This window comes from Balaenoptera physalus (assembly GCF_965194825.1).
Source record: "Balaenoptera physalus genome assembly, chromosome: 8".
In the NCBI taxonomy this organism is placed as follows: Eukaryota; Metazoa; Chordata; class Mammalia; order Artiodactyla; family Balaenopteridae; genus Balaenoptera; species Balaenoptera physalus.
The window spans coordinates 48,630,587-48,656,804 of NC_138887.1; the positions used below are offsets into that span (position 1 = coordinate 48,630,587).

A 26,218-nucleotide genomic window follows, 5' to 3' on the forward strand; every position below is an offset into this window, starting at 1 on the left:
TTTATTCCTGTCCTGCCCCTAGGTTCTTCAGAACCATTTCTTTTTTTTAATATTCCATATATATGTGTTAGCATACAGTATTTGTTTTTCTCTTTCTGACTTATTTCACTCTGTATGACAGATTCTGTGTCCATCCACCTCACTGCAAATAACTCAGTTTCGTTTCTTTTTATGGCTGAGTAATATTCCATTGTATATATGTGCCACATCTTCTTTATCCATTCATCTGTCGATGGACACTTAGGTTGCTTCCATGTCCTGGCTATTGTAAATAGTGCTGCAATGAACATTGTGGTACATGACTCTTTTTGAATTATGGTTTTCTCAGGTAAACCTTGGCGTTTTATCCATTCATCTTAGAATCCTGTTGAGTTATGTATCAGATATTTACCATTTTTCACTGACCCTCACATGCACATTTTCCCAACCTTTTAATATCTCTGCAACTGAGATGCATCACAATTTATGTTATGTCATGGTTTGCTTGGTGGCCTTTTTCTTTTTAAATTATATATAGACAATGTGCATCTTAAACTTAGTGACATTTTACAGTCAATAAAATAAAGTAACTCTCTCTTTTTTTGAGGCATTTGTCTAATATTCATTGGTTAAGTGAAGGAATTTGAAGCCGCTTCTAGGAGTCAGCCGCTGTAGCATCTTTTCAGCAAACAAATGACCATCAACATTTCCAGGACAGTCATGATGCTCTTTCAGCCAGGGAGTGGAATCTGTTTTTCACTTGAACTTAGGTTGACCCTGTGATTTACTTTGATCAATAGAACATGGCAGACATGACACTGTGAGACTTCTGGGCCGTAAGAGGACTTCCAGCAACCTGCATGTAACTAAGACTGCTGAATGAGGAGTGACCACATGGAGAGAGAGGCACTTGGAGGAGAAGGGAGGTCCCTCAGCCATCAATGCCCCGAGCACGTGAGTGAGGCCATCTTGCATCTTCCAGCCCCAGTCGATCTGCCTCAGATAATACCATGTGAAGCAGAGGTAAACAGTCCCCACTGAGCCTGATCTGAATTCCTGACCCCCAGAATCATGAACAATAACTTGGTTTTTGTTTGAAGCCACTACATTTTAGGGTGGTTTGTTAGGTGGTAATAGATAACTGAGACAGCAATTGATTTAGGACTTAAATCCTACCAACTATTTTTCAATTTTCCCCAATTTGGAGCAAATTCTCCCCCTCAGATAAAGAAATATCCTTCAATGGTATGAGCCTTAGAAAAACTGCCCGTGTTTCTCCCTGATCAGATTTCCTGGCACTAAGAAAACAATCCATGAAGTACTATGAGAAGTCACGGTCCAAAAAGAAATCCTGCTGGGATCATCATTTCCTCAAATCACCTTCCCACTTACAATTGTTTCTACTCAATGTGATGGTGCTTCATTGGGTATCTGGGACTCCAAAAATGTGTTTTCCTACATAAACTAATGTCAAACTACATAATCACCAGGGAACCACCTCTAAAAATGTCCAGTGCTTCTAAACAAGAAATGATTACCTAGCCATGGCAATTCTATAAGAGGACAAATATTGAATGATAACTGTTGTTCAAGACCATGATTACCCAGAGAAACTGAACTGGATCCAACAAGCCTCAGAACTACTAGGGCACAAGGTGTGTTTGCTGAAGCAGCAGTCATAGTGGAGGAGTATCTCCTGAGAATGACCAGTCAGAACAACTAACCCTGCTGACCAAGCAGGATATCCTCAGTGTGTGCAGCAGTTTCTCAATAGGAAGCATGAGAATCAGGAACATTGCAAAAGGGAGGGCAAGAACTCTGAAAGATTAATATCCGGTAAGGTGTGAGAGAGAAACTTAAGCTAGTTAGTTTGCAGTAACAACCTCAGAATGGAAAGCTATTTTGGTAGCCAAGTGTGGAAAGTTAACGTTAACTGAGTAAAACCATGGGGTCATAAAGCTAGGAATGTGCATGAATTCATGAGTCTGGTTTTCCTAAGCTTATTTGCCCTTTCAGAAGAAAATTTCCTCTATTGCTCCATGAAATATGAGTGTATATGTGTTTACACTTTAAAATAAGCCACATTAACTCTTAAGGTCCTATTATTCCTATTCCACAGCTTAATCCAGGTATGCAGTCCAATAATTATAATTGCTTTAACATTTCTTTAAAAGTAAACACACTACTTTTTCCTTTGTGTCTAACCTTCTTAATGGGACCATAAAATTGGGAATGAAATATCTCCTGCAGCCTTTGACTGGCACCTGAGACCTTCCCTGGGATGTAGCTGGGGTTATAAAACCTTCCATGAGTCCAAATCAATCTTTCAACCCAGAAAACCCATCCATATGAAATCTGTGGACATCAATCTACTGATGGATATAATCAAGATGCAGATTAATACTATCTTTATTATGATTTAGTAGAGAGTAATACTTGACTTTGGATTGCTACATAACACCCAGGAGAGATGTTAGCCCAGAAAGAACACTATGGAACAGAATCACCAAGAAAAAGCAAACCACAAAGAAAGGAGAGAATGGTGTCAGTAAAGTTTAACCTGACAGATACTGCCATGAATTCAATGATTTTATCCTCAATGAGGCAGAAAGAGAGTATCCTTTCCCTACCAAATACAAAAGCACGTTATTTTGTCACTGTGGCAAAGACACATTGATCGACATTCAGTTGGCAACACCCTATTGAGGCCTCCTTGCCTTTTCCCTAGACCTCATCAGCAGACCTGGGGTAACAATGCCAGATATCATAGGCTATGCATTAAAAATCCTCATTCGAAGCTAAAAAGAACCACTATTGGTTTTTCTTCAAATGAATCTAGAAGAAAAAAAAAACATTTCACTTTCTCTTCCAGCAAAGGAAGTAGGGGAATTCACACCAAATCAGAGACCCAAAGTTGAGTTCCCTGGGGTATGACCCTTCTCTCTTGACAGGAATAGCTTTAAGTAACTTTGGGGGTGACAGTGCAAGATGTCCTCGTGACCTCTCCCAGGTCCTGAACATTTCCCTCACAGCACGTGTTTTCACTTTTCTTTGTGATGCTCTGATGAGGGACCAGCAATTAAGCCTAGTTCTAAAGATGCAAATGGCCCCAGCAAAGTAGGTAGGGTGGCAGGAACACTGATTTCACCTCAGGGCTGAGCACAGAGAATGGGAAAAGGCAGGGCTCAGGAAATGTGTACTGAAAGCTTGAAGGTTGAACGTACATTGATCTTGTTAGGACTCCCAGGTGGGGCACCAGAGCTAGGATAGTGAGGCCAAGGAGAAGGGCAGCTGAGGGCAGGGGAGATGACCCTGTGGAAATTACGACCTGAGTGACATAGGACAAGGGCAGTGGGAAGCACTGGGCATGCAGGGAGAGGGACCTTCCAAGATGGCACAGGGTGCCAAAGGTTGGTGGAAGGGGACCTTTCAAGGTGTGTGGGGTCTCAGGTCAGCCCGATTTTCTGGAAGAGGTTGAGGGAGTACTTCTCTTCCTTCTCTTCCTCCCTCCTTCTATGGCCAGGGGCTAAGACTCTGGCGGGAACTGTTGGTACCAAGACTTAAATTCATGCTGGGCTTCTTTAACTTCTTTGGCATCTGTGGACAGGTTCTTCTAACTCAGTCACCCTTGTTAACCATGTTACATAGCACATGATATTCTGCAAACCACTGGCTTAGCAAAATAACTTGTGGGCTGCTTTTAAGGTAAGACTGTCTATACCTCATTGCAGGTCAACCTCTTGTGGCTACACCCAGAGTCTACGCCCCCTTGGTCAGCGTAGAGAGCCACAATTTGCTAATCAAGGTTGGGCTTGAAACAGTTGGGCAATGAACCAGTTTTCTTTATCTTCCTTTGCATTGTCAGTGGTCATCATGATTCATACAACATAGTTCCTCGAAAGACGAAGAAAAAAAGACAACAGAACCAAATACTTCATATTGCTTATGACTTATGCATACATATTTTAATATTATTTATAAGTGCATAGTTAAGAGTGTTTGGGTCTTAGAGTTGGAAGCATAAAATAAAACTATGGTAATTAAATATAGGTATTGGGTAATTGTATTTGTTTCTAATCTATTTTTTTAACTGACTTACTGCAAACAAAGTAAAAGATAGCGACTATTAGCACAAAGCTGATTCCTCCAATGTGGAGGTAGACAGAATTAAGACTTTACAGGTATATACGTGACACACACACCAATCAAAAGTCTTTTGATTTTTTTTTGGATTAAATATTATGGATTAAAATCCTGAGGCCTGAATCTTCTCGTAACAGTATAGTTAGAAGAGAAAGTCCAATCGGGATGTAACAAGATTATAACACCACTAGTTCAGTGGTTCTCAAAGTGAAGCCAGAGGACCCCTGGGGATCCCTGGGTTCTCTTCAGGAAATTCACAAATCCCTGCCTTTTCCAGCTACATATCTTTGTAAGGCTGAATTTTCTTCATATTCTTCAGTTAAAACAGCATAACTAACAGATTGAAATGTGGAAGGAGATGTGAGATTCTAGCTGTCCTCTCTGAGGCTAGACATTAAATAAATTTCCCAAAATATAATACATGACAGTCTTCTCACTACATTTTGGGGGGAGGAAATATACTTTTCATGAAAAGTATGTTATTTATGTTAACATGTAAAGGGTTAGTTATTACATTAAATGAATGAACACAAAAATTACCAGAATTCCTCGGTTTTCATTTTTAACATGGTAAATGTTAATAGATAGAACCCACATAAGTTTTAAGAGTGAAAAAGGGTCCTGGCACTAAGATGTTTGAGAATTGCTGCATGAACCTGCCTCATTTTCCCCAAGCGAATTCTCTAAACTCTGTAGCCATCTAAAGCCTATTTCCTCAGCTTAAGCTAGTTTTCACCTCCACCCCTTCCCAGTTTCTCTCCAACCATATGCTCATGCCCAGGGGTAATAAAAATATTCAGCAACTGGTATGGCATGGAAACCCACCAATCAAAACATTTGTACAACCAGTAAGCACAGATTGTGGCTGAAAGCAGTGGGGTTAGTCCCACTCTCTGAGCTTCCAGGCCCACCCACTGTAAATTCCACATGCCTGTGGGAAAGTGAGAATTCCCTCTCCCACCCAGCAAACTGCTCTGCTCACAGGTGAACCCTCAGGCTTAGCATAGTACCTGGTACACCATCAGGGGCTGAGCCGTGTATGCCTGAGCCCGTATTTACCTGTCCTGAGTGCAAAAACTTTGCCTCACTAGCAGTGGCCCTCCCACCGGTTTGGAGAGACAGGAGGTAGAACTTCTCTGCAGTGACAAGAATGGAAAAGGTCACCAACCACTTTCATCACAATCCTAATTTGCCCCAAGGAGATGGAGCTTCAGGTGTTCTAATATTGTGCAGTGTCTTAAACACCGGGGTCAGATTTGTTTAGGTTTGAGGAATAGGTGAAATTCCTCAGAGATCTTCGTTTAACCAAACCTCTTGAACCACTTCAGTTAAAACCTAGTTAGCACATTGCACAGAGTGCAGTAGAGTGAGCTTCTCACCAAAAATTCGTGGAATGTACTTAAATGTCTTTTTTGGTGGGGTGAGCTTACTAGAACTGGGAGAACCAGATGCGAGGGATTTCTGAAGGTCTGAGGCTGAGCCGATGACTGCCAAGGCTGCACACTTAGCTGGAGTTCTCCTGCAACGTGAACTTCCCCACGCGCTTGCTCTTTTCCTCTGACTTGTTGCTCTGGGTTGATTGGTGTCCTCCAAAATTCATATGTTGACATGCTAACCCCCGGGACCTCAGAATGTGACCTCATTGGGAGACAGGGTCTTTACAGAGGTAATCCGGTTCAAGTGAGGTCATTAGGGTGGGTGCAAACCCAATATGTCTGGTGTCCTTATAAAAAGGGGAAGTTTGGACACAAGGATGCGTACAGAGTTGAGAGAGTGTAAAGATACAAGAAGAAGGCCATGTGAATATGAAGACAGGCATCTATAAGCCAAGGAGAGAGGCCTGAAACAGATCCTTCCCTCACAGCCCTCAGGAGGAACCGACCTTGCTTTTGGACTTCTCACCTCCAGAATTGTGAGAAAATCAATACCCATTGCTTAAGTCACCCAGTTTGTGGTTCTCTGTTACAGAAGCCCTAGCACACTTGCCTTCAGGTTTCCAAATCACAGCCCCACTTTCTCTCAGGGGAAGAATTCTAAGGAGTTCTTCATTTGAAAAAATGAGGTATAGAAGAATAAAGAGCGTTTCCCTCCAGTAAAGCTCTGACAATTCCCTGAGCCACACATAGCTTATGAGACTGGCCTTTCCCTCCACCTTTGGACAGACAGGGACTTTGATAATAAATGAGCAGAAAGAAGTGTTAGGTGCCTTCAACGGTGGGAACCAGGGAGAGTGGCCTGGAAGATGGGCCCCTGCAGCCTCGATACAGCCCTGATGTGGGGAGCCTCTTCCCAGGGATCCTCTGCTCCTCAGCCCTGCCAGAACCTGACCCCGCTGATATGGGTTCCACGCATCTTGCACCATCTGTGCCATCTCTAACCTGCAACAGTGTGAAGCCACGCAGGCTTTGATGTTGCTACTGACCTTAGCACACCCCCCAGCCCAGCGCATCCTTTCCCTCAGTTCTCACACCCTCTCTTGCTTGGCACCTCCCCAGTGCCTTCATTCTTCTCATCACACGCTGAGCAGACAGCCCTCTTTAGGCCCCTTCTGCATCGCTTCTGCTACTTTGTTGCCAAGCCTCATGGATCACTCCTTCCGATTTCCTCTCACTCTGCCTCTCATTCTATGTCCACTGCCAGTGTCCTCGGTCAGGCCATTGGTGGCCCATGTACAAACACTGGGTGACACTGTTTAGACAGCAAGGCTCTTTTGACTTGGGGGCACCTGGAAGTATGGAGTGAAGGATATGGGGAGTTCAAAGAAGGGATGAGGTGAAGGTCAAGGATAGGCTTGTGAGTTAGGGACCGGGAAAGGCCAATGTGCGGGGGGATGGGGGGGTGAGGGCATCAAGTGCACAGATTTCACAGTAATAAAAAGAAGTTGAGGACTTCCCTGGTGGCGCAGTGGTTAAGAATCCGCCTGCCAATGCAGGGGACATGGGTTCGATCCCTGGTGCAGGAAGATCCCACATGCCATGGAGCAACTAAACCCGTGCGCCACAGCTACTGAGCCCGTGTGCTGCAACTACTGAAGCCTGCGCGTCCAGAGCCCGTGCTCCGCAACAAGAGAAGCCACTGCTGTGAGAAGCCCGTGCAGTGCAACGAAGAGTAGCCCCAGCTCGCCGCAACTAGAGAAAGCCAGCGCGCAGCAACAAAGACCCAATGCAGCCAAAAAATAAATTAAAAAATTAAAAAAAAATAAAGATGCTGAAAGTTCAATGATTTGTTTTTGAGAAATTAAAAACTGGTATGAATGTCAAGAAATCAACAACTGCCACAGAATAGCAGTACCAGCATGTCATGCATCATTGCAGAAGCCTCCTCTTGGTCGCTTGAATTTCCTTCCTCGAATCTGGTACACACTACCACCATATTTAAATATACAATTTTGGTTAAATGCACCATTTCATTTATCCATATAGGCAACACATATCTACTGACTATACTTCTCAGTGTTGAGATTTGGTAGGAAATAAGACTGACTGAATCCCTGTTACATTCCTACCATCCTCTCCAACAACTCCTGCTCCAAATAACATTTTAAAATTGATTCTTATCCTCAACAAAATACTAGCAAACAGAATCCAACAGCACATTAAAAGGATCATACACCATGATCAAGTGGTATTTATCCCAGGAATGCAAGGATTCTTCAATATATGCAAATCAGTCAATGTGATAAACCATATTAACAAACTGAAGGGGAAAAACCATATGATCATCTCAAAAATGCAGAAAAAGCTTTTGACAAAATTCAACACCCATTTATGATAAAAACCCTCCAGAAAGAAGGCATAGAGGGAACTTACCTCAGCATAATAAAGGCCATATGACAAACCCACAGCCGACATCGTTCTCAATGGTGAAAAACTGAAACCATTTCCTCTAAGATCAGGAACAAGACAAGGATGTCCACTCTCACCACTATTATTCAACATAGTTTTGGAAGTTTTAGCCACAGCAATCAGAGAAGAAAAAGAAATAAAATGAATCCAAATCAGAAAAGAAGAAGTAAGGCTGTCACTGTTTACAGATGACATGATACATCCATAGAGAATCCTAAAGATGCTACCAGAAAACTACTAGAGCTAATCAATGAATTTGGTAAGGTAGCAGGATATAAAATTAATGCACAGAAATCTCTTGCATTCCTATACACTAGTAATGAAAAATCTGAAAGAAAAATTAAGGAAACACTCCCATTTACCATTGCAACACAAAGAATAAAATACCTAGGAATAAACCTACCTAAGGAGACAAAAGACCTGTATGCAGAAAACTATACCATACTGATGAAAGAAATTAAAGATGATACAAACAGATGGAGAGATATACCATGTTCTTGGACTGGAAGAATCAACATTGTGAAAATGACTATACTACCCAAAGCAATCTACAGATTCAATGCAATCCCTATCAAACTACCAATGGCATTTTTTCACAGAACTAGAACAAAAATTTTTACAATTTGTATGGAAACACAGAAGACCCCGAATAGCCAAAGCAATCTTGAGAAAGAAAAACAGAGCTGGAGGAATCAGGCTCCCTGACTTCAGACTATACTACAAAGGTACAGTAATCAAGACAGTATGGTGCTGGCACAAAAACAGAACTATAGATCAATGGAACAGGATAGAAAGCCCAGAGATAAACCCACGCACATATGGTCACCTTATGTTTGATAAAGGAGGCAAGAATATACAATGGAGAAAAGACAGCCTCTTCAATAAGTGGTGCTGGGAAAACTGGACAGCTACATGTAAAAGAATGAAATTAGAACACTCCCTAACACCATACACAAAAATAAACTCAAAATGGATTAAAGACCTAAATGTAAGGCCAGACACTATAAAACTCCTAGAGGAAAACATAGGCAGAACACTCTATGACATAAATCACAGCAAGATCCTTTTTGACCCCGTTCCTAGAGAAATGGAAATAAAAACACAAATAAACAAATGAGACCTAATGAAACTTAAAAGCTTTTGCACAGCAAAGGAAACCATAAACAAGATGAAAAGACAACCCTCAGAATGGGAGAAAATATCTGCAAATGAAGCAACTAACAAAAGATTAATTTCCAAACTTTACAAGCAGCTCATGCAGCTCAATATCAAAAAAACAAACAACCCAATCCAAAAATGGGCACAAGACCTAAACAGACATTTCTCCAAAGAAGATATACAGATTGCCAACAAACACATGAAAGGATGCTCAACATCAGTAATCGTTAGAGAAATGCAAATCAAAACTACAATGAGATATCACCTCACACTGGTTAGAATGGCCATCATCAAAAAATCTACAAACGGTAATGCTGGAGAGGGTGTGGAGAAAAGGGAACCCTCTTGCACTGTTGGTGGGAATGTAAATTGATACAGCAACTATGGAGAGCAGTATGGAGGTTCCTTAAAAAACTAAAAATAGAACTACCATACGACCCAGCAATCCCACTGCTGGGCATATACCCTGAGAAAACCATAATTCAAAAAGAGTCATGTACCACAGTGTTCATTGCAGCACTATTTACAATAGCCAGGACATGGAAGCAACCTAAGTGTCCATCATCGGATGAATGGATAAAGAAGATGTGGCACATATGTACAATGGAATATTACTCAGCCATAAAAAGAAATGTAATTGAGTTATTTGTAGTGAGGTGGATGGACCTAGAGACTGTCATACAGAGTGAAGTAAGTCAGAAAGAGAAAAAGAAATACCATATACTAACACATATATAAGGAATCTAAAAAAAAAAAAAGGTTCTGAAGAGCCTAGGGGCAGAACAGGAATAAAGATGCAGATGTAGAGAATGGACTTGAGGACACAGGGAGGGGAAAGGGTAAGCTTGGACGAAGTGAGAGAGTGGCATGGACATATATACCCTACCAAATGTAAAATAGATATCTAATGGGAAGCAGCTGCATAGCACAGGGAGATCAGCTCGGTGCTTTGTGACCACCTAGAGGGGTGGGATAGGGAGGGTGGGGATATATATATGTATAGCTGATTCACTTTGTTATAAAGCAGAAACTAACACACCATTGTAAAGCAACTGTACTCCAAAAAAGATGTTAAAAAAAAATTGATTCTTAAAGAGTGAGTCACCAAATATATGTGTATACACACACTCATACCAACATATGTACATACATATGACAAATATATTACTAAACTCCCAGATATAGACTTTTAATTCATTTATTATAATCAAAATGAAGATACTAAAGAGAAGATTCATAAGGGTCCCTGAGGTTATGGGCTCTGTGAAAATTGTATTATTTCCTTTGATGGATTTTTCACTTATAGGATGAAATGGAAACTATATGGGGACATTTTGAAAACTGTAAGAATTATCCCCTCCATCATTCCATACTTTGGTTGTCAATGTTTTTCAAATTTTAAGCTTGAGAACTTTTAAGTTTGTCTTTCAAAGTTCATGTGAGGAGAACAAACTTAGCTGCTTGTTGCTGAGTTGGTATTGTTCTAACTCCTTAAAGTTGTAATATAAATAGCTTTCATTTTTTAATTTTGAAAGGCAAAGAGATAAGCTGTTGTTTCCATCCTTCTCCCAATTCTCCTTGTTCAGATAGTCCAGAGCACCAATGAGGTGGGCAGTTCTCCTCTCCTCTCATCCAAAGGCAAGACAACTTTTTCTCAATTTTTTTCTCTCAAATAATAACCAAAAGTTTTCAGAGAAGTCCATCATTTCAAAATATTATATGGCATTAAAAAAAAAAAAAGGAATCACACAGACCTCACAGAGGAGTCAGAGATAATAGTTTACGAACTGTTGGGTATTTTCTGGATTTAAACCAACTAAGGCAAAAGTTTGGTCCATATTGGGCAAGCATGAAGATGAATGCCATCTGTGATTAAGTTCTGGATTTGTCACGCTGCAGGTCTCCTTTCCACCATCCGCCGGCTTGCATAGACTTGGCGAGGGTCCAGGGGAGACAGTGGGGGAGACAGGAAACCAGTGGAAAATGCGCAGTTTTGGTACTCAAGTTTCCTGAAGGGCTAAGACTTGTCTGAACTTGTTTGAAAAGTTTTGGAGAAATACCTCACACATGACAAATGGAAAAGTTCTGGTTACAGGAGTGGGAATTTATCTAGATTGTCCCTGGGGTCACAGGCAGGAGGAGACAAAAAAGAGATGCCTTTGGTGACGGTGTCTATATACGCAAACATGAAGAGACATGATAGAAAGATGGGTCCCTGGAGACTTAGCTCTTGTCCCTTAAATCCAGGCATCTTGCCTTCCCTTCAAGTCCCCAGGCCTCATGTGCAGTGATGCATGTGTCAGCCATTCTTGCCACGTGGTCTTAAAGTCAGCATTTATTGAATGAGCATTACCAGGTGCCAGGCCCTGAACTGTGCATTTTGCAAGCATTGTCTGGTGTAGTCTTCTTAGCACACAGAGACTACTTGGCCCCAATTGGTAGAGAATAACACTGAGACCCAGAAAAGTTAAAAAAAATTGTCCAAAGTCACAGACTTGGTCTGTTTATCTCCCAGCATTTAAGTACCAAATCCCTCAATGCTTTCACTAGTCTTGTTTTTTCATGCCCTTTCAAAATTTTCTACTGTACAGAGTATGTGCAGAAACTTTCCTGTGTGCCATTCATTCAAAATTCAACGAACCTTTCCAGAGAATTATTAGGTACTGGGTTTGTGCTAAATGGAGTGAAAACGTATAGCCTCTGCACCGATAAAGCTCATCCTCATTCATTCATTCATTCAACTATCCAGCAAACTTTTCTTAAGCACATCCTATGCCCCAGGCAGTGTACTAGGTGCTCGAAATAAAAAGCCAAATAAGATAATGTGTTTAATGTTAATAATGAGAGTAACAATGACGATAAAAACAGCTAACACTTACTGAGCACTTGTCGTGTGCCCCGTGCTGTTCTAAGTACTTTGTATCTATTCACTCAGTCAATCCTCACCACAAGTGAGGCAGGTACCATTATCATAATCTTCATTTTACAGATGAGGAAACTGAGAGAGAGAGAGATTAAAAAACAATCTTGCTGGAGCCAAGACTGAAACACAGTCAGTGTAAATTCTGTGCATCCTTGTGGGAAGCCAGTGCAACAAAAATATGTTTGTAATGCAGTGAAATTCTTGAGAACTGAGGTCAGTCCATGGTCACTGGAGCCAAGGGGAATCAGTACTCAATTATGCCTGTCCAAGGGTTCGAGATGGGTGTCTGGTCCTCAAGTGGGCATGTGGCTCTTGGCAGGGCTGCTACAGTGTGGAGAGCTGGGTATTCAAGAGGCAGAAATGAAATTATTACACCTTCTTTCAGGTTCATTTCAGATCTATGGAGCTGTTTCTGCAACAGGGGAGTTCAGGGTTACACAGAAAAACAGCTTTGGTTGTGTTTGGATGGTTAGCCCATCCTCGTAAGAATCCTGACATGGTTATTTCCCTTATTAAGATTCAAATGTAAGGTACGTGTAGTGTTCATTCACTCATTCCATAGATACTGGTTAAGCACGTGCTATGTACTCAGAACCTGTTCTGGGCCTTTGGAATACACAGTGAACAAAACAGAAAAAATACCTTTACTCTCATGGAAGTTACATTGTTGTGGGTGAGACAGGCAACAAACAATAAGCATAAGACCTGTGAAAAAGTATTACCAATAGGGAATTGGGAGTGTGGGCACGGGGACCTGTGGCTTGGACTTAAGTAGGGTGGCCAGGCAGACCTCGTTGAGCAGATGACATCTGAACAAAGTCCTGAAGGAGGTGGGAATAGCCAGTGCCAAGGTTCTAGGGTGGGAGGTGCCCTGTGTGCTTCAAGAGCAGCCAGGAGGCCAGTGTGGCGTGGAGATGAGCAGGGGTGAACTCTAAAACCTTGGCTTTCCCTTTGAATGGAACAGGGAGGGCAGTGTAATGGAGGGGTTGAGGAAGAGTTTGATTCCGGATATAGTTTGACGTCAACAGATGTTCTGACAGACAGTAGTTTGGGTATCAGAGAAGGAAAAGGCATCAAGGACCAGGCCATGGTCTTTGGCTGGGGCACCTGGGAGGATGGAGATGCTCTTAACCATGACAGGAGGGCTTTCTGTGGAATCGCGGGGGGAAGACCAGGCATTCTGTTTTACGGGAGGCTGTGAGGCATCAAGTGGAGAGGCGACGCTGGGACTTGGGGATGTGGGCTGGGGTGCAGAAGAGAGGTCTGGGCCGGGGTGCCAGCTGGGGAGTCCTCAGCGCACAGGTGCTATGGAAGGCCGCAGGATGGGTGAAATCACCACGGGAGTGAGAGAGAGAGAAGAAGATGGAGAACTGAGTGTTAAGAGCTTGGGGAGAGGCAGCAAAGGAGACAGAGGAGCGGCCCTGTAGTAGGAGGGCAGAGAGGGTGGAAGGTGCCCAAGGCCAGCGGAGCACGCGCGACGAGGAGCGCCCCAGTCTGTCTGTTTGTCCACAGGGACAGGCACACCCCGAGTGGAAGTCACGTCTGAGCCTTACTCAGGGTCTAGGAGGCAGGAGTTAGTCAGACAAACAGTTTTAAGGCAGAGAAAGAGCTTCTTTTTTCCTGGCATAAGGAGAAAAATGACTGTTTAAGCAGTTTTCATAAAAGGGCCGTGTGAGAAGGACTGGTGTGAGTTCAATGATGAATGAAGGAGATTTTAGCAGCATCAGCTAGTCATTTAGCCACTTCTTCATTTGCTGTATACATGTGCTTTCTAACCAGGCAGGAATTTGTTTAACAAAACAGTCATGGTCTCCATTTTCCCCAAATCTTTGAATCTAAAGATCATTTTTGAAATGTTAGGTCATGCTAGACTACTCCCCTAGAGGTGTCTTATTTTCATTTTCCTAATTTTACAGGGAAAAAATATACAGATATAGATATATGGGGCCTCAATGAGCACATTTGAAATGAAAACCAAAGTTCTCCTTGTGTTCACCTACATCTTCTTATGCCTTCAAAATGCATTTTCCAGCCATCTGTAGTCCTTCATGCCCCCGAGCTGTTCCTACAGTATTCATGACTTAAAATGGTCCATTCTTTAAATGGTTTCAATACTCTTTCATGCATCCTGTCCACACTCTCTGGTTTGGACTGGATCCCAAAGGAGCGGGGTTTGGCTGCATCACAACATGGGCTCGAGACAGAGGGAAACCAAAGTCTGAGTTCTAGGGAAACATTGGCAGGAGACACAAACCACCAGAAGCCTTAATTCTACAGGGTCCTATGAGGTCAGGCAGCAGGCGAGGGTTTGGAGAGCAGAGCCTGGAGTCATCCCCAAGGTCATGAGCTCCAGGCCTGGGCTTCAAAGGCCCTTGTGGCCAAGCCTGTGGGCAGAGAGGGAGCTGATACAGCCTTGGTCCACTCATCCACTCAACATTCATTTGATGAATGACTCCCATGTCTCATGTACTTTGTTTCTTCATAAATTAACAGTATGTTTATTTTATTACATTGAAGAAACCAGACATAGCCTAAGAATGAGAGGTCTGGAGATAGAAGATGGTTTAGGGTGGGGAAAAATAACACTAACCGTGAGTCAGGCTGGCATGGGTTCAAATCCCAGCCCCAGCTGGTGTTACTTTGAGGCTTTGCTTCCCCTCCTTGGTCTCAGCAGTCTCCTCCAAAGGCAACATGGTGATGTGCTCCTTGAGGAGCTATTGTGAAGATCACAGACGATACGGGGACGATACCTGATCGAGTGACTCTCACAGAGCAGACACTCAGTATACTGTAACAGTTATCCTTATTTTGTTTGTTGTAGCAAGGTGTGGGTGAAGTAAGAGGTCTAAAGGAGACTTCCTGTGCAGAAGCTGAGAAGCTGAAGAATTTTTGTTCTAGTAGAGAGGCAGTGAACGTTCGATATTGAGGCTATTTTCCATCACATTTTGCCTTTGGCAGACGTTGAGCATCAATCGCCACCCTCCTTCCACTCCAGCCAGGAAGGCCTCAGGGTTATGGATCCAGGCCAATACCAATTCACTGGAGTTTGAGGTGAAATGTAACCTATTTACTATGGTCATCCCAAGCAGCAAACCAAGAGAGGCCTTTCTGAGAGCTCCTACGTAGCCTGTAGGCAGCCATGGAAGAGGGCCCTCAGTCAAGAACACATTTAAAAAGTAGTTCAAAAGTGCTTGATTCTCTCTTATTTTAAAAAAATTTTTGGAGTATAGTTGATTTACAATGTCATGTTAGTTTGAGGTGTACGGCAAAGTGATTCAGTTATACATATACATATATTCATTCTTTTTCAGATTCTTTTCTCATATAGGTTATCACAGAATATTGAGTAGAGTTCCCTGTGCTATACACTAGGTCCTTGCTCGTTATATATAGTATATATACTATCTTATATATAGTATTGTGTGTATGTTAATCCCAAGCTCCTAATTTATCCCTCCCCCCCTGCAACGTTTCCCCTTTGGTAACCATAAGTTTGTTTTCAAAATCTGTGAGTCTGTTTCTGTTTTGTAAATAAGTTCATTTATATCATTTTTAAAATTAGATTCCACATATGAGTGGTATCATATGATATTTGTGTTTCTCTGACTTACTTCACTTCGTATGATAATCGCTAGGTCCATCCACGTTGCTGCAAAAGGCATAATTTTGTTCCTTTTTATGGCTGAGTAACATTCCATTGTATATCTGTACCACATCGTCTTTATCCATTCCTCTGTCGATGGACATTTAGGTGGCTTCCATGTCTTCGTTATTGTCAATAGTGCTGCTATGAACATTGGGGTGCATGTATCTTTTCAAATTATGGTTTTCTCTGGATATATGCCCAGGAGTGGGATTGCTGGATCATATGTTAGTTCTATATTTAGTTTTTTAAGGAACCTCCATACTGTTCTCCATAGTGGCTGCACCAATTTACATTCCCACCAACAGTGCAAGAGGGTTCCCTTTTCTCCACACACTCTCCAGCATTTATTGTTTGTAGACTTTTTGATGATGGCCATTCTGACCGGTGTGAGGTGATACCTAATTGATTTGCATTTCTCTGATAATTGGTGATGTTGAGCATCTTTTCACGTGCTTTTTGGCCATCTGTATGTCTTCCTTGGTGAAATGTCTATTTAGATCTTCTGCCCATTTTTTGATTGGGTTGTTTGTCTGTTTTGATACAGAGCTGCATGAACTGTTTGCATATTTTGGAGAGATTCTCTTCTTAATGATTGTGAATAGGCCTTCTCCACCGTCCATGCCCCAGGAAAGGGTCGAGGCAGCTTTGGGCAGCCCAGCTTGCTGAAATCGCATGGTTTGAGTGCACGTTCAAGCTTTCTCAGGGCCAGGAACTTCCCAGGAAGAGGAACCTCGCCCCGCCCTGCCCTGCCTCGCCACACACACCCCACACGGCAGTTGCCACCTTCCTTCCCTCGCTCAGCTGAAGTCTAGATGCCAGGAAGACAGGAAGGGAGCTGGGTCCTCAGCTTCTTCCCCCAACCACAGCCCTGTGGCAGTCAGAGCTGGCAGTGAGGAAGTGAGAAGTCATTTTCTCCCCCTTCTGAAGGTGAAGCCCATGGTTTTACTGCTCACTTGAGATCCCCATAGGAGAAAAAGTTTTAGCACCATTAATATCCACCCCTACACACAGGTTACTGAAAGTAGATCATTAATGATAAATAAGCACTCACTACGTGAGAGAGGAAAGCAGTGGGAGGTGACAGCCAGGGGATTCTTTGTTTCAGCTCCCTTATTTGGCCTGATGGGGCATTTCTGCTGCCTGTTAGACAAATCCGGGATGCTGCCCAAACCGGTGGTGTGTGTTGGCGAAAGCCACCGTGGTGCGCGTTTGCTGCTGATGACTCAGCCCATCTCAGGTCCTTTGAAAATGCTATTTCCCGAGACGTGACCTCTTTCCTGCCAGGCTTCTCTTCAAAGGTCCAGGGGGGAAAACAACAAAAAAACAAACAAAAAACAAACAAGAGGGCTTCCCTGGTGGCGCAGCTGTTGAGAGTCTGCCTGCCAATGCAAGGGACACGGGTTCGAGCCCTGGTCTGGGAAGATCCCACATGCCGCGGAGCAACTAGGCCTGTGAGCCACAGTTACTGAGCCTGCGCGTCTGGAGCCTGTGCTCCGCAACAAGAGAGGCCGCGATAGTGAGAGGCCCGCACACCGTGATGAAGAGTGGCCCCCGCTTGCCGCAACTGGAGAAAGCCCTCGCACAGAAACAAAGACCCAACACAGCTAAAAATAAATAAATAAATAAAAATTTTAAAAAAACAAGAAAGCAAAACAGAAACCCAAAACAACCTATGAGCAAAACCAGCTGCTTCTAAATAAACCCTGGACGGATCCTTCTGTATTCCAATGTCACAGTCATGTCAGCCAACATCCATTCTATCAGAGCAGTATGCATTTCATGAGGTAAACTTAGGAAAGCAGAAACCCCAGGAATCAGCATCCAGGTCCCAGTATATAAATAATAGCAAACTGGTTCCACTCCATTAAACCAGCCTCTGAAGCCGTATTGTCAGAAGGCAAAGAAAGTAGGAGCCCTCGAAAACCACATGGGGAGTTCATGGGGGATGAAACGTGATTCAGTAAAACCTAGGAGATAAAACTTTAATGACTCAGTTAAGCAAGAATGAGATTGGATAAAGTCATCTTTGCAGATTCACTGAATAATCATGGAAAATAAGTAATTTCCATGAAAAGAGCAAGCACGCTGTGGGCACAGATAAGATACTATTGATAACAATGGAGAGAGTGAGATCATGGAAGCTCTGGGGATTGTTTTTCCTAGCATGATGGATGTCTTACAGTCACATAACCAGTAAGAATCCCCTGCTCTGTACCAAGAACCACGTGCAGCTTTTGCCATGCATTAGCTCATTTACTCCCAATAATAATCATACATAAGATGGATTATTTTCCTCATCTTTCAGATGGCAGAACAGGCTCAGAGAAACTGAGTAACCACCCCAGGTCACACCATAGCCAATGGACCTTGACTGTGAACCTAGGTAGTCCTGACTCCAAAATGTGGGCTCTTAACTGGCCCATTGCACAGCTTTCCCAATGACAGCGGATGCAATAGACAGCAGCAGAGAGCAACTTCCATGTACTTGTTTCAATGCCCTGGGGTGGGGGGGGACTTCCCTCAATATGGCCTCCTCTTTCTCTAGGTCAGTGGTTCTCTGCCTTAGGATGCATCCTTGCCGCCCCCTGATCCAAGTCCAGACTGCTGGGCCCTACCCCCAGTGTTTGTGATTCTTTAGGTGTGGGGCGGAACCTAAGGATTTGCATTTCTAACACGTTCCCAGATGCTGCTGGCCCAGGGGACTACAGTGAAGGACCACAGAGGGCGGTTGGCTGAAGAGGCCCCCGTGTGTTGGCCTGCGCACCGACAATCAACTGTAATAACTGCTCTTTTCTGATACGTAAAACTGCCCTCTGAGTTCTGGCAATTCTGTTTCAGACTCCACCTATTTGGGGAGTAGATGTCTCCTGAGTGTTTGCAGTTGGCTTGGATTCAAGCTGCAAACTCGTGCATGGATAAACTTGTAGCACTGCAGTGGCCGCAGGCTGAGGACTTTTCTTTCCAGGCCAAGCTGCCAGGGTATGAGGCCTTGGTCCAGAAATGCTATTAGAATGCTGGCCGGGGTCAAGACGTCTTCCCCTGAGCCTGCTATGCTTTGCCTCCTGCTTTCCACTCCCCACCCCCCTCCATTCTTGTCAAGGTTATTTACGTCCGCCAGCTAGTGCTGCCCAAAAGAAATAGATGCGAGCCACATATGGAATTTCATTTTTCTAGTAGCGATGTTAAAAAGATCTTTTACATTCTTTTTTTTTTTCCCTTCAAGTCTTTGAAATCTGGTGTTATCGAATCCTGCAGCACAACTCATTTCAGACCAGCCATATTCTAGGTGCCCAGTAGCCACGTGTGGCCCCTAACTGCCGTGGCAGTGGAGTGTTCCTGCATTTGGAATTTTTGCTAGGTCTGAACCTAGAAAGAACCCCTTTGTGAAAGGCAGAAATAGCCACATATTCATACTTTTGCATTGGTTTACGTTTATTAAACATACAGATGCAGGTAGCCAAAACATGTCTGTGCCTCAGAATCGACCGGGACACCTGTTAAAAATATGACAGCCCTTGCCTAACTGCAGAGCTACTGAGTTAGAATGGGGCTAGAGGGAGACGGCTCTGCACTTTTAATGGGCCCCTAGGGTCATTTTGCAGCATCCAGCCCAGAACTTTCCACAGAGGGACATTTCCTAATCACCAGACAGAGAAGTACAAAACCCCATCCAGGGGTGTCAGCCTGGAGGCCAGAGGCCGGAGGCCAGAGGCCAGCTTCTTTTCCTGTTTGTCAAACAGTCGATTTTACTCATACCTGAAGCCTGATATGCATCGGTACTAACAGATCAACATTTTGATCATTTAGCAGAAATAGGTTAGCATCCACTTTGTACAAAAACGCTATTCATTAGGCTTTCTTATCTTGCTTTTGTGACTTTTTTTTTTAATTTGTGGGAGACCTGTTTGTAGAGATTTGTAGGCACATGCTGCCACCTAGTGGTGGAGATGCTACTGACACACGCTGGAATAAACGTGGGCTTGCCCTCTGCTGGTAGAGACAAGGGCACTTTATACACAGGGTTCTCAAGTGTGGTCCCTAGAACGGCAGCAACAGTATCTCCTGGGTACTTGTTAGAAATAAAAAATCCTTGGGCCCTACTCCAGATCTACTGAATTAGAAACTCCGAGGGTGGGTCCAGTTATCTATGGTTTAATAAGCCCTCCAGGTGATTCCAATGCATGCTGAAGTGTGAGAACCACGGCTGCAGCCTAAAATCATGGTTCTTGATCTCTTAGCTGTGTGGGCAGTTGCCCTAGGGGAAAAGGTACAAATGCACATACATCCAGACTTTTACAACCACTCTGGGAGAGTTCATAGACCACATGAAAGTGGAACTTGTTCCAAATCCTTTGGCGGTGGGGCGTGAGGGAGGGGAACGAGGTAGAGGTAAAGAATGGTCCAACCTTCTCCTATATGGCGTCGTGCATGCTCTGATTTAAGGGTCTATGTCCTGGTCTGACTCGGTGGGTTTTAGAATACTGGTAGCCTATACAGTGGCTTTGTCTAGATTAGAAAAATGTACCTTTACCCAAATAAAATCATGTTTTTTAAATTAGTGTATTTAAAATTTTTCAATAATAAAACTATTTCAACAATATTACAATAAACATAAAGTTCATATGAATTCTCTATAAATGAAACAAATCAAATTATTAATGATCTGACAATAGGAAGCCTGAAATTTTCATCAGAATAACTAGGAATTCAGTATCACTAGGATGTAATACTTTGTTTCAAAATTGTTACTTGTCTTGCTTTCACAGAAACAGTATCTTTTGGGGAGTTTCAATGCTTACTTGCTCCAATATCTCATTTTCTGTAGAGATGAGTGCTATATTTGACAGGCTTTCTATGCTATCATGATCCTTAGATATAGTACAAACTTAGGTAGTTTTTAAAAATAAAGTAAAAGTTTGAGAGGTTATATTTCCCACTGAGCATATTCCCCACTGGCCAAGTTAACTATATCCTGAAAGTTCCAAAAGTATCTGGAAATTCCTGGTAAATTATTGCTGTAAATATATGGCAATGCCTAAAAGAGACATATTAGAAGTTAGAAAACAATTTAAAGTTTTCAGTTCCTCAGACTTGGTGACCCATCAATATCTCATCTCTTACTATGTTTATAAATTAATTTCAATAGCAAATTTGACATTCTAAAGAAGTGGTATATAATTAAAGTAGCTTACCTCTACCTTAATTTTTCCAATTATATGTCATCCAGAAAACTGGGATGTCCATGATATTCTTTCAGTATTGTAAATCTTTCTCTTAATAATGAAATTGCTAAAATTATTGTAGAAAAAAGAAATTGATTTTAAAATCAAATTTGGGGTCATGGAAGGCCTGATTACGAGATTTTCAGCTGAAAATCTTCTTCTTCCTTTTTACGCATTTTTTAAAAATTGTGGAGAAGTTGGTGTCAAAATCAAGAGATTCTGCAGTTTGTTTAGCATCACTAACAGATGCTTGATAAACTGGTTTTCTTCAAAGAGGTTCTTAGTTCCTGTCAAGAGCGTTATGCACATTGAGTTTGGTTCTTGCATAATTTGGCTTGTATCATTGATTTTACTTAATATATCATATAAAATTAGTACCAAGTAAATAAAATCTAAAGTTGATATTTCAGAAGCGTACTTTTGGCTCACATTCTGAAGTCTTTGTCAATAAAATCATCAACAATTTTTAAATGAGTGTTGCATACTACTCTTTTAACTCAACCCTTCCATTGTGCCTTTGAAAATGGCCTCAAATTTAGGTTTGTTGAATGTGTTAATGCAGTTCTATATTTTAGGTAGCTGTAAAGGTAATATTTTAAAAACTCAAAGTGCCAAAGAGATCTTTGCTTCATTATTCACTAACAAGTGAATGCAGAGTAAGACATATAGAATGCCTAGAAGTGTCTTAGAGGGTTCTCTGTTGCAATTCACTATGTTTCCTACATATATTTACACTATTATGGTATTCTTGGACTTCAAATTATGTTTTCTTTAGATGTAGTTTTTTTATAAGTGATCTGCTGAAAACATGCAATATCCTCTCTTCTATTAGACAATATTTGAGAGGTCAAATATGTATAGAAGGAAACAGTTGCATTTGAGAAATGAAAAACCTAACGATAATTATTATCTGTTCTTCAAAGTTTGCAGCAGGACTTGTATCCAGTATAACTGGTTGTTTTAAAAAATGACTTCTTCACTTATTCAAAATGATTTATTTAATTCATCACATCTGTTATTTTTAAAAATTCTTGAGTTCTATGTTTTGTCTCCTAAATAAAGAGAAGTATTATTTGGAGTTGATGTTTATATTCTGCATAAATATGGGGCCATAATATCAATGTTTGCTGTGGTCTCTGCCAAATGAAGACAATACACATTATCACAGTCATGCAGCATTGTGGATGAGTCCCTGATTGTTAGGTTGAATTATGCTTCAGATTGAATTATGCCTATTATATGTTCAGCAGAAGCTCACTGATATATTTTCTGATTCTTATGTGTCATTGTTATACAGCATTGACAGTTATGCATTTTAAAGTAAGATTTCACCTTTAAATATGTAGCCCTACCATTGGTGTGTATTTCCTTTTTGTTGTATTTACTGAAATCTGCGCTGCCTTCTGCCAGTCTTTCATGCATCCTCATGCTTCAGTTTTCTTATTCATCCACAAGGAGTTTATAATAGAGACAAAACAGACTATTTCAAGGTAGAATAAAATAACAAGAATCTAGTGACTTTATTTTTCACCATTTGGAAAAATTTGAGTGTAATAAGTTTATCAAAACTCCTACCTGTTTCATCCTTAGAAAGTGGAAATTACTTTTCACGGGTGAATAATTTTCTTTTTTTATTTATTTATTTTTAAATTGAGGTACAGTTAATTTACAATGTGTGTTAGTTTCTGGTATACAGCAAAGTGATTCAGATCTATCTATCTATCATCTATCTATCTATCAACTTTTTCATGTTCTTTTCCATTATAGTTTATTACAAGATACTGAATATAGTTCCCTATGCTATACAGTAGGACCTTGTTGTTTATTTTATATATAGTAGTTTGTATCTGCTAATCCCAAACTCCTAATTTATCCCTCTCCCCATGAATAATTTTTAATGAGTGTTCCATTGTGTTATACTCAAATTACATAATCATGTACCTGGATTAAAGAAAGGATAGTATATTCAGTGTAATGGTTTCATAAGAGTTTCATCCCTTCCTGCTTTTCTATTATTCTTCAGTATGACTATCACAGAGGTAGAAGGTGCCCATCCATGACTGAATGCCTGCCATACTCTATTAAAACAAGGACCTCTGAAGTTCCTTTCCTGTCCCTCTGGGCATTTCTTGTATTTTCTCCAAAAATATATTCAAGTATTCAAATAATTGTCTTTTTTCTTCCTTAATTGTTTTCATTTTCTGTTTTGTAATCTAATTTTTAAAATGGATCTGATATCTAGGGGAAAATAATGTGCTTAGTGTTTTATCTTGGTATTTGTAGTATCTTATATCCATATATTAATAACAGTTAATATTTGTACTGATGAAATTTCCGTAACAAAAATTGGTGTGACGTAACTAGTGGATCACTATATAATAATTCCTAGAAAATATCTTTGGAACACTTAGTAGATTATTAATGGAAAATTATTAATTACTATCCAGTGATTTAACCCACAATGAAAGTACTTAGATTTAAGCTGAAAGCTCAATAAATAATACGTAGAGCAACAATAATAATAATAATAATAATAATGATAAGTAGAGCAACAAATATCAGGTGACATAAGTTGTAAGATGGAGAGTAAATTTACCAGTAAATTTATCAGAGAGCTTAAAAAAATTTTTTTTGTAATGTTCTCACCAGTCGTTATTATCTGTTAGAGCCCCTTGTTTGGAAGAACAAGTACAATAAAGCACAATAAAAAATAATATGATATTAAAGCAACAAGGTCCTTCAGTGATGAAACTAATCATGTGTAAGTTGAAGCAGAACTACATGAAACAGCCCTCCCCAATCCCCTAGGATGGCTGAGGTCTACAGCATGCATGCAGAAGAGAGGCATGAGACATAGATGGGGCAGGAGAGTCTGATTTCACCTTGTCCTGACCTTCACCAAAGGTTGGAGCTGTCCTAGGCAACTTGCTCATGACCGATAGACACAGACTCCCAGAGTGGCAGGGCTGAGAGAGCCCACAGGAGCAAACTCCTTGACTGACACATGAATGAGGAGACCAAGCCCAGAGAGGCCAGTGATCGGATCAGAGGGAAATATGTTCTGAAGATTTATCTCGGAGCTTCTCAGAACTCACATGAGGTTCTGAAAATGAGCCAAGTATTGTTATAAATATGGAGAAATCTAAAGAAAAGGAATGTTCCTGAAAATACCTTTTATTTTTCTCTTCCTGAGCAAAGAAAGTCCACAAGCAACCAGCTTTTCCTGATTTCCCAGCATCCAGTGCACCACATTCTGATGTTCAGTCTCCAGCGTCCTAAAGGTCGTGACACAGCACAGGCAGTAACAGAGTCCAGGGGCTGCGAGACCCATCCTCTTCTTCCACCTGCCTTCAGGTGAGACTTGTCCTACCAGTTAGTCTTTAATCCTTTGCCTCGACCATCATGAGACTTCCTAATATTCTGTTCATAGATAATAACTAAAAGCAGGGGTTTTGCTACTAAATTTGATGGAGTAGGCCTACCTGGAATCCTGAAACAAATAAATTAAAGCATATGTTTCATTGCTGTGACCAAAGACCTTGATCAGTCTTCCTTCCTTCCTCTCATTGCCTGCAGCCCTCTGGGTAAGAGAAGAGGAAAAGGAAGGGGATGAAATCAGAAATACATCCATGCACCCATGCGTCTGCAACTTGGACAAGGAAACCTTGTGAGGGCTCTGGAAACGACCGCCTAAATGACGTGTGGGAGGCTGTTCATGGATTTCAGTTTGCCAAGAGGTCTGGTTGTACAGAACCAAGGTATTACAGGTACAGTTTCTCACTTTCCTTCATCTCAGAAAGGTCAGAGTTGATGCTGCTGTCCGAACCACAAAATCAATTAGGACAGCAGAGAAGGATGAAGGAAGCGACGAGCGTTCTGTGGTTCATCTGGAGAAATGAGAGGCTTACCCTCTTCCAACACCCTCTTTTCCACGACACTGATTTTTGCCACTATCAAAATGAGGTCATAGTAACATGTTCAAGTTGCCCTTCTGTGGACATTAGAAGAATGAGGGAATTGGTTAAGTGTATGAATTAGGCTAGGCTAGGCTGTACTGTACTAACCAAAAAAAAAAAAAAAAAAAAATCCCCAGATCTCAGTTACTTAACACAGAAAAGATGTATTTCTTATTAGCCTAAAATCTAGTGGAGTCAGACATCCCTACTTCATCTTGGAAGTTCACTTTCTGGGGCATGTGTCCTATAAAGTCCCCTTGGCAGGGGAACAGAGAGATGGAGGATCCCAGAATATTTGTAAGGGCCTGGCTTGGAACTTCTCTGCTTATCGCCCACTGACCATAACTTAATCACCTGGCCCAACCTAACTGCAAGGGAGGCCAGAGCACATAGAGGAGCAAATAATATAAGCACCACTTATGCAAAATTATGCATTTGGCAGGATATAAATAATTTCTGAGGTTTATCAGTTCTAAGTAAAACACTTCCATATGCATCTCTGCAAGACCAAGGCCATTGTCAGTTGACAGTGCTCTTTGACCGCAAAAATATCCAGTGCATTCAGAAGCTGTGGGGATAGAGCTGGTGTTCATTCTCTGCTTCTCTGCATGAGGACATCCCCTCTAATCTGCGTGTTGGAACTTTGTTTTACAGTGGCTGCTGGTGCCTGGAAGCCTTGGGAGGCCTGTAAACTTTGTTTCAGGAATATAGAGCCTGTCCTTCTCAGGCTCACAGACTTCTCAGAGGCCTTCATGTTGTCAAAGCACTGTGGTGGGAGCATCTTGAAACTGCTGTGTCTCCAGGTCCCTAGGACCTAATGGGATAAAGATCAAAGCTGATGGTTAGACATACCCAAGAGAACAGCTAAAATTAAAAGATTGACAATACCAAATGTTGGTGAGGATGGGGGAAAACTGGAACCCTCATATGTTACTGGTGGGAATGTGGAATGCTGGAACCCATCGGGAAGCCAGTCTGGCAGTATGCAAAGTTCATCAGACATTTACCATTTGCCCCAGTGATTCTTCTCCTTAGGTATTTACCAAAGAGAAATAAAAACCTGTGTTCATAAAAATGTGTACAGTGTTGTTCATAGCAGCTTTATTCACAAAACCCCCAAACTGGGAACAACCCAAATGTCCACCAAGTGGTGAATGGATAAACAAATTGTGTGTCCACCTCTGATGCACCACTACGAGCAGTAAAAAGGAGCAAGGTATGAAGACACACAATGACACGGTTGAATTTCAAAGCCTACTAAGTGAAGGGAGCCAGACTTAAAAGCCGGATTTCATTTATATGACATTCTGGAAAAGGGAAGACTAGTACAGTAACAGAAAGCAGCT

General features: G+C 41.7%; 1 protein-coding gene across 12 annotated transcripts in view; it reads left to right on the top strand.

Annotated features, from left to right (window-relative positions):
* LOC309665919 (uncharacterized protein) overlaps nucleotides 1-25,951 on the top strand; it is a 186,769-nt gene extending 160,818 nt beyond the window's left edge. For 4 of the 12 annotated variants that reach the window (XR_014266754.1, XR_014266755.1, XR_014266757.1 and 1 more), the window contains 3 exons: nucleotides 780-1,002; nucleotides 24,115-24,270; nucleotides 24,493-25,951. Coding sequence is in view for 2 of the 12 variants with exons in the window: in XM_082472815.1 (XP_082328941.1) it covers nucleotides 24,110-24,270; nucleotides 24,493-24,529 (198 nt within the window). In the remaining 10 variants the exon portion in view is untranslated. Of the gene's footprint in view, nucleotides 1-779; nucleotides 1,003-23,462; nucleotides 24,271-24,492 lie in introns of those variants that run through there. The other 8 variants (XR_014266759.1, XM_082472815.1, XM_082472816.1 and 5 more) reach the window with 6 other exon arrangements.
* Nucleotides 25,952-26,218: the final 267 nt, after the last annotated feature.